The 12859-nt window shown below is 36.0% G+C and overlaps 1 protein-coding gene across 2 annotated transcripts; it reads left to right on the top strand.

Annotated features, from left to right (window-relative positions):
* The first annotated feature begins 1595 nt into the window (after positions 1 to 1595).
* Positions 1596 to 11753, top strand: LOC120077560 (mediator of RNA polymerase II transcription subunit 15a-like). 2 transcript variants are annotated; one of them, XM_039031488.1, is made up of 6 exons: positions 1596 to 1729; positions 2458 to 3864; positions 3964 to 4308; positions 6224 to 6424; positions 6504 to 6592; positions 11140 to 11753. In XM_039031488.1, exons 1-6 carry the CDS (start codon positions 1664 to 1666, stop codon positions 11345 to 11347), a joined length of 2316 nt encoding a protein of 771 aa, XP_038887416.1. In that variant the 5' UTR covers positions 1596 to 1663; the 3' UTR covers positions 11348 to 11753. The 2 variants fall into 2 exon arrangements, with proteins under 2 accessions (XP_038887416.1, XP_038887417.1); XM_039031489.1 differs by lacking the exon at positions 1596 to 1729 and having other exon boundaries at positions 2458 to 2550; positions 2637 to 3864.
* Positions 11754 to 12859: the final 1106 nt, after the last annotated feature.

Raw genomic sequence — 12859 nt, 5'->3', positions numbered from 1 at the left:
AGTTTTCAGAGGTTTGAACAGGTTGAGTGAGGTTTGGTCATTGGTGAGGTTTCATGTTTTGCTTTGGGTGTCGGTTTTGAACCTTCTTTTGTAATTATTCCCTAGGCAACATCTTACTTAGTTGGAAATACTTTCTTTAGTGGGGTGCTTTTTGTGGACTTCTTTTTTTTTACGCCTTGTATTATTTCATTTTTTTCTCTATGAATAGATTCTATTAAAAAGAATTGTCAAGCCAAGAATCTTTCCCATAAAGAGATTCTTTTACCATCACCAAGTTTAAGAATAGCAAAGACTTCGACTTGAAACCAAACTTTAGAAATGCTAATCCATGGGGTTTGAAAGACTCGTACCAAATTTTCCAACTGGGTCTCACCTGAGCGAACCGGACCTCTGAGATAACCTCCACCCCATTTAGCCAATAGTTCCAAGTTTCTATATTTTAAGCCTCCAAACACTTCCAAGACCATGCTTCACAGTAAGTCTTCCTCCATGGGATAAATTGAAGGGTTCCCATCGGTCTAATCTCTTCTGAATTTTGTCAATAGGCTGCCAAAACGAAATTTTCTTAGGGAATCCACCCAGAGGAAGGCCAAGATATAAAAAGGCAATGTTTCAACCTACTATGAAGACGTGGAGAAGTAGACAAATTTTCATCATCCACATTAATGCCATACAACGCGCTGATTTTTCCCAATTAACTAGCTGGATTACTTTGATTATCGCGTCCAACATTCCATTCACAAATATGGTCCCAATCTGTTTACTTGGCGCACGAAAGGGGCAATAAGAAGTATTACTAGAAATTCTTTCAAGGACATTTCCGATAATCTCCCTTTTTTTTTCTCAATTCCTTAATTGTATTGAGGGTAATGGTCTCGTACTTACTTTTGGGAAGACATGTGGTTGGAGGATATCCCTCTGAACGTGGTCTTGATTGTTCTCTGTCTTATTGGGACTGGTAGTGGCCAGTTGCTTTGGGTGCCTTCTTGAGAAAGGGTTTAATATTTATATAATTGCTGACGATACTCTTGTTTTCTCAATATTTGAGTAGGGAGGATCAACAATTTCTTCAAAATCATTTATATCTTTGAAAAGACATTTGGGCCTAAGGTGAATGAGACTAGATCCATGATTGTGGGTATTAATTGGTTGCATCGATGAAGACTGCATTGATTAAGAAGTCAGCAGTGTGGCTGAGGACTTTGGTTTTAAAGTAGTTGTTTGGTCTTTGACCGTTGATTATTTAGTCTTCCAACTGCTTGGAAGTTCATGTTTGATGTTTTAGAATCTGGTTTTGGAGAGTATTGTTTCTAAAGCCATCAAAGCATAGTTTAATGGAGGTGGGATCATCCTGCTTTCTTTGTTACGCTTTAACTTTCCTAATTACTTATTTATGTGTTTGAGGCGTCCAAGTGTTAGAGGATTGAGTTTCTTAGGTATCTTTTGTCAAAAGGTGTGATATAGGAGGGTGTTACCTGTTTGATTAATTGGAAGATTGTGTCTGATAAGGCGCTTTAATGTGGGGATTATTTATTTATTTATTTTTGTCAAGGGCGACTCTACTTTCTTTAGGATATGTATTTTTTTTCAAATTCTTAAAAATGTTGTTTAACTTCTTCTTTCTCCATCTTCTTCTTCTCCTCCTTTTTTGTAGATTAAAGCTATGAAGGACTTGTACTTTTTTGAATTGAAAGAAATGTACCATAAAATTCTTCCTAAAGTGCATCAGGTATGTGATTCTACATGTATATCCTAGAGCATTTGACTTTTGATATTATTGATTGTGGTAGTAGCTTAATCTTCATTGAGGGATGACTTCATTGATCTATCACCTTTTGTTCATATATCTTAGGGGTGGAAACGGTTTGGTGGTCACCGGACCGAACCGATTTTTCTAATATGTGGAACCGAATCGAACCGCACCGCATGTATGCGGTTCGGTTTGGTTTTAAATTCGGTTTTGGAATTTTTAAAAAATCTATGTTATATATTTTTTTAATTATAAAACGGTTCGGTTTGGTTCGGTTTTGTTCTTTAAATTAAAAAGTTTTAAATCCAGTTTTACTCTTTTTTTAAATATATAAATATATAAATAAATAAAATATATATTAGTTAAAAACGGCTTGGTTCGGTTTCAAATTCGGTTTTCGAAATTGAAACAGAACCGAACCGGATTAATTCGGTTTTTGAAATTGAAACCGAACCGAATCGAATTAATTTGGTTTCAAAATTTCTTCAAACCGGATCAAACTGTATTTTTCGATTTCACTGAGTTTTCGGTTTGGTTCAGTTCGGTTTTTGCGGTTTGAATGACACTCCTAATATATCTACATGCATTGCAAAAATGTTTTCCACTTCAGCTGTCGAATATCCTACACTTTCACTCGCATTGTAGTTTCTCTCATTCCCTCTATTAGTATGCACTGATATTGCGTAATTTGATATTTTATTGCCCAGTTTGAAAGTCTTCCACAACAACCAAAGATAGAGCAGCTAAATAAATTGAAGGCATTTAAGGGCATTTTGGAACGCCTTTTGACATTCTTACAGGTTTCAAAAAATAATATCACACTTGAATTGAAAGATAAGATAGGCCATTATGAGAAGCAGATTGTTAGTTTTTTAAATTCCAATAGGCCAAGGAATCGAATCTCTACACTACCGCCGGGACAACATCCTCCCTCTCACATGCAATCCATACAGCAGTCACAATCACAGATGACCCCGTTACAGTCTCCTGAAAATCAAATTAATTCCCAACTGCATTCTGCAAACATGCAAGGTTCTGTGGCTCCAGTGCAGCAGAACAATATGAACAATATGCAGCATAATTCTCTTCCAACTTTTTCAGGATCAGCAGCACAACAAAACATGACGATCCCAATGCAGCCTGGTTCCAGTTTGGAATCAGGACAAGGTAATTCACTGAGCTCATTGCAGCAGGTTGCTGTTGGGTCTTTGCAACAGAATCCTGCAAACAATTCCCAACGGGCAAATAATAGTTCTTTGCCATCACAAAATGGGGTGAACTCTCTGCAGCCAAACATCAATTCTCTTCAATCAAATCCTAATATGCTTCAACATCAACATCTGAAACAACAGGATCCGCAACAGATGCTGCAATCGCAACAACAGCTTAAACAACAAATGCAGCAGAGACTGAAGCAGCAGGTGTTGCAGCACCAGCAACAGCAGCAACAGCAGCAACACCCGCAGCAACAGCAACCACAATTACATCAGCAACAGTCACAGCTACATCAGCAAGGAAAGCAGCAGCTACCCACACAAATGCAGGCGCACCAAATGTCACAACTTAATCAAATGGAGATTAGCGAACTGAAAATGAGACAGGGGCTTGCTGTGAAGCCAGGGATGTTTCAGCATGTCCCAACAACTCAGCGCTCAGCTTATACCCATCAGCAGATGAAACCAGGAACTTCATTTCCTATTTCTCCGCCAATCTTTCAAGCTGCATCCCCTCAAGTCACCCAAAATTCTTCTCCTCAAGTCGATCAACAAAGTCTGCTTTCATCCATTACTAAGACTGGAACACCTTTGCAATCTGCAAGCTCCCCTTTTGTTGTACCATCTCCTTCAACGCCTATGGCTCCATCTCCAATGCCTGGTGAATCTGAAAAACCCACTTCTGGTGTCTCAACACATACAAATGTTGGGAATGCGGGACAACAAACTAGCGTGTCTGCAACACAAGCCCAATCTCTTGCCATTGGCACCCCTGGGATATCTGCCTCACCATTGCTAGCTGAGTTTAGTGGTACAGAGGGCGCTTGTGCCAATGCATTACCAACCGTTTCCGGCAAATCGAGTTTTACAGAGCAGCCTCTTGAACGTTTGATTAAAGCTGTAAGCCAAAACCTTGAGTGATTTTATTTGTTCGTGGTTTAAATTGTTATGTATTCTTCTTGATTGTTTCTTCATTTGTAAACTTACTATGGTTTTCAGGTTAAATCAATGTCACCTAAAGCTTTGATTTCCTCTGTCAATGGCATTGGATCAGTTGTCAGTATGATTGATAGGATAGCAGGCTCGGCCCCTGGTAATGGGTCGAGAGCTGCCGTTGGGGAGGATCTGGTTGCCATGACAAAATGTCGGCTGCAAGCAAGAAATTTTGTTCCCCACGATGGACCAAATGGAACCAAAAAGATGAGACGCCACACGAGTGCAATGCCCTTAAATGTTGTTTCATCAGCTGGCAGCATAAATGATGTTTTTAAACCGTTGACTGGTGCTGAGACATCTGATCTTGAGTCAACTGCAACATCTAGTGCCAAAAGGCCCAGGGTTGAGGTAATAACAAATTTTACATATTGTACGTTCTATGAGGGTGAAATAACATTGTAATAGTTTAGTTAGATATTGGTTTTGTTTTTTTGTTTTTTTGTTTTTTTTTGGGGGGGGTGACAAAAAGCAATTTCAAATTGATGGAATGAAATATCCTAAGGGATACAAAAGAGGCCCATTTACAGGGAATACAGCAGTTGTTTCCAGTTAGCAAAAAGGAAATTCAAACCATTATTTTGTAGAGGTTGTAAATTCTTACACACACAAAAAAAAAAAAAAAAAAAAAAAAAAAAAAAAACCCATTGAAAATAGCCAGCTCGAGGTTCTCTCCAGCATCGGGAAAATTCTGTTGTTTCTTTCATCCCATATCTTCCACCAAACAGCCCTAATTAAGCAAGACCAAAGATGAGCTTGTAGTAGCCTTGAAAGGGTGATCAATAAAAAGCATCCTTATCCAATTTAGTGTTTCAGAGGGGGGACAGTAATCCAACCAGCAGAGAACAGTTCAGTCCATATTTTAGCAGAAAATTGGCAATGGAAAAAGATATGGTTCTGTGATTCATTGTCTTTTTTGCAAAGGTAGTACCAAGGTGGAGAGAGGTAGAACCAAGGGCATCTTTTTTGAAGCCTATCTATCTCCCTTTTAAGGCAACAAAATGGCTTTTACGAGCCAGCATTATCAGAGCCATTCTTTGGAAGATTTGGGAAGAGAGAAATTTTAGGAAAAAGAAAGGAAAAGAAAGATCCCCTAGAGATGTTCTTGAATCATCTTGGCTTTAGCTTTCTTGCCTCTTCTTTGTATTATTATATACTCCGTACTTATTTCATTATCTCAATGAAGAGGTCCGTTTCCATTTAAAAAAAAAGATGTTCTTGAATCATCTACTTTCAATATCCTTTTTTGGTGTAAAAATATACAACCCCTCAATAGTTACAATTTAAATTTCCTTGTGTCTAATTGGTGGAATCTTTTGCAATCCCATTTATTGGCCTATTTTGTACTCTTTGGAGATTTCATTCATCAATGAAATATATATATTTTTTTAATAAAAAGAAAAACCTCGCTTGGCAAGCAAACTTCCAAATATGCTTGTAAAGGACTTGTGGCGGTGATGATGAATGGGGGCCAGTTTAGATAGGTTAAGAGCCACAAGTTGAAGAATAGATAAGCTTCATCATTAGTTATCTAATTATGTTTAGAGGTCACACATATGCTCCACCTTTTTAGCACCATATAGTTCTCCTTTTTCATTAGGAAGTTATATTATTGTATTAGATGTTTCTCAATATTCTTCTAATTTTATAACCTACTTTGACATTTTGAACTTGATATACCTTTTTTGCTACGACTTTTGCTCCTTGTTTTTCTTTCCTTTTCTGGGTGGGGGGAGTGTTAGTCACGTACATTGTTGTTGAATATCAATATACTTACTACAGTGTAGTTTTTATATTAAAACAAAAATATCAGCATTATTTTAGTCCCCCTCTACAATTTTGTCCCTTTTATTTTTTATTTCATGGTCCAGTGTCTTGTAGTTGGAGAATATTAATTTCAAGATATATTATGTACTCGTTCCTAGATAGTTATAGTGCTATTGGCTTCATGCAATATATTTTTGCTAAAGAGACTTGAATAGGAAAGGAACAAAGCAACAAATATGAGGTCCTAAAATACTTTTAGACTTTATGAATATTTTTGAGGGAGGAGGAAGGAAGAAAGCAATAAATTTGTGATGTATTTTATAGATGTATTAAGATGTCCGGCTCGTTTAGCATTTAGGGCTTCTTGCAATTTGCTCGTCATCTTTATGTCAGAATATCAACACAATATTATCTGTTTTGAACTTGTATCGGCTCACTTTAGTTTTAAATCATTTGCTTTACTATTTTAGTTTTATATATATATCTTTACCTGTTGCAGGCCAATCATGTTCTTCTGGAAGAAATAAGGGAAATAAACCAGCGTCTTATTGACACTGTGGTTGTAATCAGTGATGAAGTAGTTGATCCAAGTGCTTTAGCGGCTGCTGCTGATGGGAGTGAAGGAACAATTGTCAAGTGTTCTTTTAGTGCTGTGGCTCTCAGTCCCAGCTTAAAATCCCAGTACACTTCTGCACAAATGGTGGGCATATTTCTTGCATATCGGGATCTTCATTGTCTGCATTTATCTGTTTTATTACATGTGCATTTCTATTTTGCAGTCTCCAATTCAGCCTCTTCGGTTACTTGTTCCTACAAATTATCCAAATTGTTCTCCGGTACTCCTAGACAAGTTTCCTGTTGAAGTCAGGTTTGTACATGGGATCTGCTTTTTGTTTGTCATCTGTTTTCCTTTTCTAAACAAATTCAGTTCTATCTTCCACAAACCCCTCTTCCCAGAACAGATAAAGTATATATGTAGCAGGCTATTTGCATCAAATAAAAAAAATGATTTCATAAACCTATACAAAATTGCAAATATATGTACCATTTTAATTCTAATCTAACTAGGAAGGATAAACAAATAGACCATTAGTAGATTCAAAAGCTTAAACTAACAGGGCTATGGTGATTACAATTGTTTAATATGTGTTCTCGCACCTAGACTTATCAGCATGAATTATTAATATAAAATTTAGAGAAAATGACTTAGCAAAAGTGTGAACTCATAATATTTTGCATTCATACCATGCTACATCACGACTAGACCCAAGAGCTTAAACTATTGGACCAAGATAAACTTAGTTTCTTTATTATATTGGAATAAAATTTGAAAGTCATCCTTGATTTTAGGACAATTCTAATCAATCTGATTTATACTTAGAGTTAGAGAATTTGTATGATTTATTTAATAGTAGTCTTAGTCTATTTGTTAATTTGGATTATAGTGTTTAATTCATATTTTAGGCTTAATTAATTACTTCTTAATTTTTTGTAAGGCTATGTATAGCCACTTTAGGGTTGTATTTAGAAGGTTTTGAAGTCATATTGAAAAAAGACTTTGTTCTGGAGAGTTTTCTCACTCTTGGGATGGATTTTTCTTGTTTGATCATGGATTTGGCATAAAACCCAAACCAGTTGCATCATCTTAGGTATTTGTGCATCCTCATGCCTACGTTTTGATGGAAGCATAGGCTAGGTAGGCTGTCAGATTGCAGATTGATTCTTTGAAGATATACATATGACAAATTGACCAAGCAATTGTCTACCTTCTCTCGTGAATGCTTTATCAATCGCACCCTATAGTTTGATCAAGTCAAATTGGATTGTAGGGTAGTTAATGGAGATTTGAGAAAGAAAAATGGCATGTACTTCTCTATTTATGATAGGAAACAAAGGTAAAGTTTTGTTTCCTTTATTTTTTTTCTTAAAATAAGAACGTATTAATCAGAGCCTCTCAATTGTGGAGGATTTAATTAAGGCTATACTAACGAAAAAGACTGAAGTAATTTGAACAAGGTTACAAAAATCAAAGAAATAAATGGACGTATTTTCGAAGATCCTTCAATTCTGTTCTTTCCAAAGCTCCCACAAAAGGGCAGGAGCAGCACAACCCCATCGAATTTTAGCTTTACCTTTGAGGTGCCAACTTCTAAGAGCTTCCACCAGCCACTCGAATTTATTAGGAAGACAGAGGTTGATGCCAAAAGCTCTAAAGAGTTGCTTCCAGCTTCTTCTAGCAGAATTACAATTTAGCAAAAGGTGATTGTTGAAGTCCACATCTTTGTGGCATAAAGAGCAAGTCGATGGAGACATACAAAGACTCCTAAACTTCTTTTGCATTTTCTCACGAGTATTTAGACTACTGTGGGCAAGACTTCAAAGGAAGAGTTTAACCGGGTACCAAAATTCCAAATCATCTTAATCCATGGAGAATTAAGATTGTGGGTGGTTTCAGTTTCAGTGAGTTTGTGGAACCTCGAATGGGTAGAGAAAACACCAGAACTTGCCAAAGATCAATAAGCTCTATTAATGCTGCCCACACTCTGATAGCGTTGATCTTCCGAAGCCAAGGTCCCAATCAAGATGAATATAATTCCAACAAAAGATTCCCTCTCAACCCCATTAAAGATTCTACTATTTGACTCTCTCCAAGTACCCCACTTCCATGAAAGGTTAAGTTTTTTGTTCGGTAGGTTTTCTATAGGGGAAGGGTTAATACCTTAGTCAGAGTGTCAAGGAAGGTGCTAACTTGATGGAGTTGTCGTGTAAGGTGTTGCATTCTTTGTAGGAGGGCAATAGAGGACCTTGATCATATGCTATGGAGTTGTGATTTAGCTTATGCTATCTGGACTTGTTTCTTTGATGGGTATGGTTTTGATTTGGCTAGACATCATGATTGAAAAAAATTGTAGAGAGATGGTCGAGGAGGCCATTTGGTACAAGAGAATTCTGGGTTGAACACGAGAATACTGTATTCCCAGGCATCCTCTTCGCCTATGCATAAGAGGTATTCCATGCCCTTGTAAAAGGGTGAGTTTTCTCTTTCTCCCCCCTCATTCATTTACATTTTATTTTGAATGTAGTTAATTATTTAAACTAGTTGATATTAATTTACCAAAATCAATTCAATTAATTATTTAACTAGAATAACTCAATAATATTTCATTAAAATTTTACCAATCAAAACTCATTAAATGAATGTGGTTACTTATTTTACTGCATTGTTGATTAATTAGTAATCAATATCTTTTACAGTAAAATCATCCTTCAAATTTGTCTTCCAGCCTTAGTTGTGAGTCTTCTTCCAGTTTTGTCAGTCTCATTCCCGAGTCTGCTTCCAGTTTTAAATCTTTGCCTTCTGAAAGCGAAGTTATGTTCATGGCACTTTTGTCTCGGTCTCCCAAATTTTTCATATCTTGAAAAATTATTTCCTCATTTATTCATGAATAAAAAGTCGAGTCATCTTCCGTGTGAAATTTGTGAACTCTTCAAACATACCATAACAGTAACTTTTATTGATGACCATATAAGACTCACATGGACATATTTCATGAAGGATAAATCTGAAACATCAACTATCTTTCAATCCTTCTATTCTATGATTTTGACTCAATTTCAAAGTTCGATTCATGTCCTTAGAACCGACAATTCTGGAGACTTTCAATTCAATTCTTAGATCATTTCTTCATCTCAGGGTATTGTTCACACTTGTTCATGTGTGGATATACCCCTCAACAAAAAAGCTTAATCATTCAGCATAAAAGCAATTTAAAAAAAAAAAAAGGACAAAAATCCACAAAAGAATTGGCTTTCTCAAATTTTTTATCTTATCTTTACTTTTGTTCATTCCTTTCACAACAGCGGGAAAGAAGCCCTGCTAGCATTAGTCTACAACACTAGCTTTTTCTTTTATATCTAAAAAGGATAAAGATGATAAAAGAAAGGGATACTGTTGTATACTAGGCGTTAGTCCACCACTGTATCTTTACATCCGAAGATGCTGTTATAAGACTTTGGTAGTGTTACACTTGAAATACTGTAACTTTATTGGTGTAGACAAGTTGGAGGAGAAGTTTCTTAAAAACTGAACAGCATCGGCCCTTCATTAAACCAAATGATCAGCTTATATACTTGGTCAATCAAACAACTAACAACCGGAAAAGAAAGTTACTACACAGTAACTTACAAAAGTAAAATACATCCAAGGCGAGCACCTTCAGTAAGGCGCTTGCCTCGTATGCAGCCGCTATGAACATGTTCATAACGGCGTAGGCAGTTGCCTCCATGCCCCTCTTTATTTTTCTCTCTTAGTTATTCCATTCATTTTCATCATCAGTCCTACCCAATTCATCCCTTTTTCATTGTTATTTCTTTAGTTCAAATAAGAATTCGAGTTTGAAGAGGAAGAAAAACTATGTTTAAAGAATATGTAGAATTATAGTAGAAGAGTTGGAGGAGAAGAAGAATCTAAACAGTTGAAGAAGAATTAAAGGGCATGAAGAATCAGAGAAGAAGAATCGAAGAACTTGAATCTCGTACCAGCTCTAATCATCTTTCATCTTCTCCTTTTCTCTTTTTTACCTTTCTTACATTTTCAAGCCCCAGTACAGAAGTACCAATTCAAATGGGATTATACACAACTCACGTGTTTGGTGTATGTTTGTATTAATTGCCACCTGGTAGCCAAACTGCCAGGTGCAATCTATTAAAGTTGTTTCTGGTCTCTTTTCTTCACCTTTGAAATGGTTATTTTAATTAACCACTATTTCTTACTATATTTCTTAAAAAACTTTAGTTGAGATTAAATAGTTTTATTGATAATTTTAGGTAGAGTATAATTATTTTACATGAACATTTTTACTAATGATATTTATTTATTATTTTATCGGGTGTGCCTCCCTTCATTCAAGCAACACCCTTTTATCGCTTCTCACCTTGAGGCAATGAAGCGACTCATCGCTTTAGAGTATGCCTTACGCTTTAAAACATTAGTTAGCATCTAACATATGTACAAAGGTGATTAGAGGAAAAGATTGTTATGGGTATTTCCCTTCCTGTTAATTGGAAAACTGTTAGGAGAGATAGAATGCCTAGGATTTTCTCTAGATTCTGTCGTTGGTAAGAATTCTCCCAAATTTGCAATGGGATTGAAAATTGGCAAAACTGAATTCTCTTGCACCTTTTTCTGAATTTTTTTATTTTACTTTTACGATACGTTGGGTGATTTGATCATCTTCCGTCCATTCCTTCTCTTTGGTGAATGCCTTGCTTTTCACTTTACTACTCGAGTCTATGATTCTTGCTTAAAACCCTGTAATTTTTTTGTTTAACTCCATTACTATATTTTGATAAATTCGTTTCAGCTTCGATGGTCCCTATCAGACTATTATCCTTACTATCATCAATTTTTTGCAGCAAGGAATATGAAGACCTTTCAATAAAGGCCAAGTCAAGATTTAGCATATCCTTGCGAAACCTTTCACAACCGATGTCGCTCGGGGACATAGCAAGAACTTGGGATGTCTGTGCACGTGCTGTTGTTTCTGAGTATGCTCAGCAGAGTGGCGGTGGCAGCTTTTGTTCTAAGTATGGTGCTTGGGAGAACTGTTTGAGCGCTGCGTGATTCGAAGAATCCATCTATAACGAATTTCCGCAAATCATCTCAAGAAATTTCTAGCAGGCTGACTGACCAGCCCCACCTGCTTCGGGAAGACGGGCAGTTAACTTAAATAATGGTAACATATCGTAATGTATGTCCCTCTTTAAAACATGAAGGTTGTTTATTAAATACCATAACATTGGCAGGAGTAGGCTAATTGAGTCTTTGTATTTTGCCACGATGGATCTGTTTCGCTTGTGAAAATCGATGCCTCTTTCGGTTATGTATCTGTAAATCATAAAATGGGGGACTGTAAAATTGAAACCCTTGATGTTTATTGAATGCATAAATGTATTGTTTGATAGGAAAATTCTTCCTTTTAGATTGTCTCTATTGAAAAATACATGGGGAATAAAACTTGTGTTGTGCTCATCTTGGACTAGACCTTTTAGACCAAGACAAACATGTTTTTGCCTGATCCCACTGAGAGCTTGTTAGTTGAAAAGATCTCTTTACTGTACCATTGCACATGTTTTATGTAATATATAGAAATTCAAATTCTTATTTGGACAAGATATTAATTTCAATTCTTTCTAGAAAGTTCTTTAATTTTTCTGTTTAAATTAAAGGTTTTTTTTTTTTTTTGACATGTTTTGACGTTATAGAATAGCATGTTCAGCATAGATTCTTTGTAACTCATTTCAACCCAAGAAAGTGATAGTTCCCTTCATCATTTTCATTTTGTTGCCACTTGCTAGGTAACTTTTCCATTTGTTGCTGCTGCACTTTTTACTCACACTTTTCTGTTTTTTCTCTCCTTTTTAAGAAATGTGTTGGCAAGCAGATTTCATTCTTTCCTTTTATTTTTATTTTTTATCATTTAAAAAAAAATCCCTTCTATATTATCACAAATTATGATTGTTCTAATGAGGTATTTTCAGAGAAACTTATGTCCTAGACTTGAACTTGAGTTGGTGTGATGGTGTTGATTTGATGTGATGTGATTCGATCTCTAGTATTTGATTCTTTATTTCTCTCTTGTTGAATAAATGTGCTTGACTTGAGGAAGAAAAACATCGAACGTTCTTGAAGTAGAAGTTTTAGGAGAGTGTTGATGAATTCTCTGCTCACAGAATGTAGAATTGTTGACCTTTTGGAAGTAGAAGAGCTTCTCTATTTATATATGGGCTTGGGCTCAGTTGGCTCATGAGCTTGGTTTTTCGGCCTAATTAATTGAATTCAAATTTGGCCTTTGGGTTCTATTAATTAAATTTGAGCCTATTTTGAAATTTTAGGCCCAAATTAAAACTCATGTTTGGGTGTACTTGGACCAACATCCAAATTATAACGTCAAATTAGGTGAAATTAATTGTACTCAATCCAATGCCTGTGGCGAAAACATAAAATTTGTCTTCAACTTCAATTTGGGACACATGTCAATTCTTAATTGGTCACAAATCTGATGATTTTGAAATTTTGTCTTAAATTTAGTAAATGATGTTGCGATCCATGATTGGTCTTAAATTTCTCCTCTAG

This window comes from Benincasa hispida, chromosome 5 (genome assembly GCF_009727055.1).
Source record: "Benincasa hispida cultivar B227 chromosome 5, ASM972705v1, whole genome shotgun sequence".
Lineage (NCBI taxonomy): Eukaryota > Viridiplantae > Streptophyta > Magnoliopsida > Cucurbitales > Cucurbitaceae > Benincasa > Benincasa hispida.
Note: the sequence above shows the minus strand (reverse complement) of the source record. Positions and strands in the feature narration are given on the sequence as shown.

What these genes read in the sequence shown, in the direction of transcription:
- LOC120077560 (XM_039031488.1), top strand. Translation starts at nt 1,664, where the DNA reads ATGAAGGACTTGTACTTTTTTGAATTGAAAGAAATGTACCATAAAATT. An exon ending in TTCTTCCTAAAGTGCATCAG is followed by an intron (nt 1,730 to 2,457) that starts GTATGTGATTCT and finishes TTTATTGCCCAG; the next exon opens with TTTGAAAGTCTTCCACAACA. An exon ending in AAGTTTCCTGTTGAAGTCAG is followed by an intron (nt 6,593 to 11,139) that starts GTTTGTACATGG and finishes AATTTTTTGCAG; the next exon opens with CAAGGAATATGAAGACCTTT.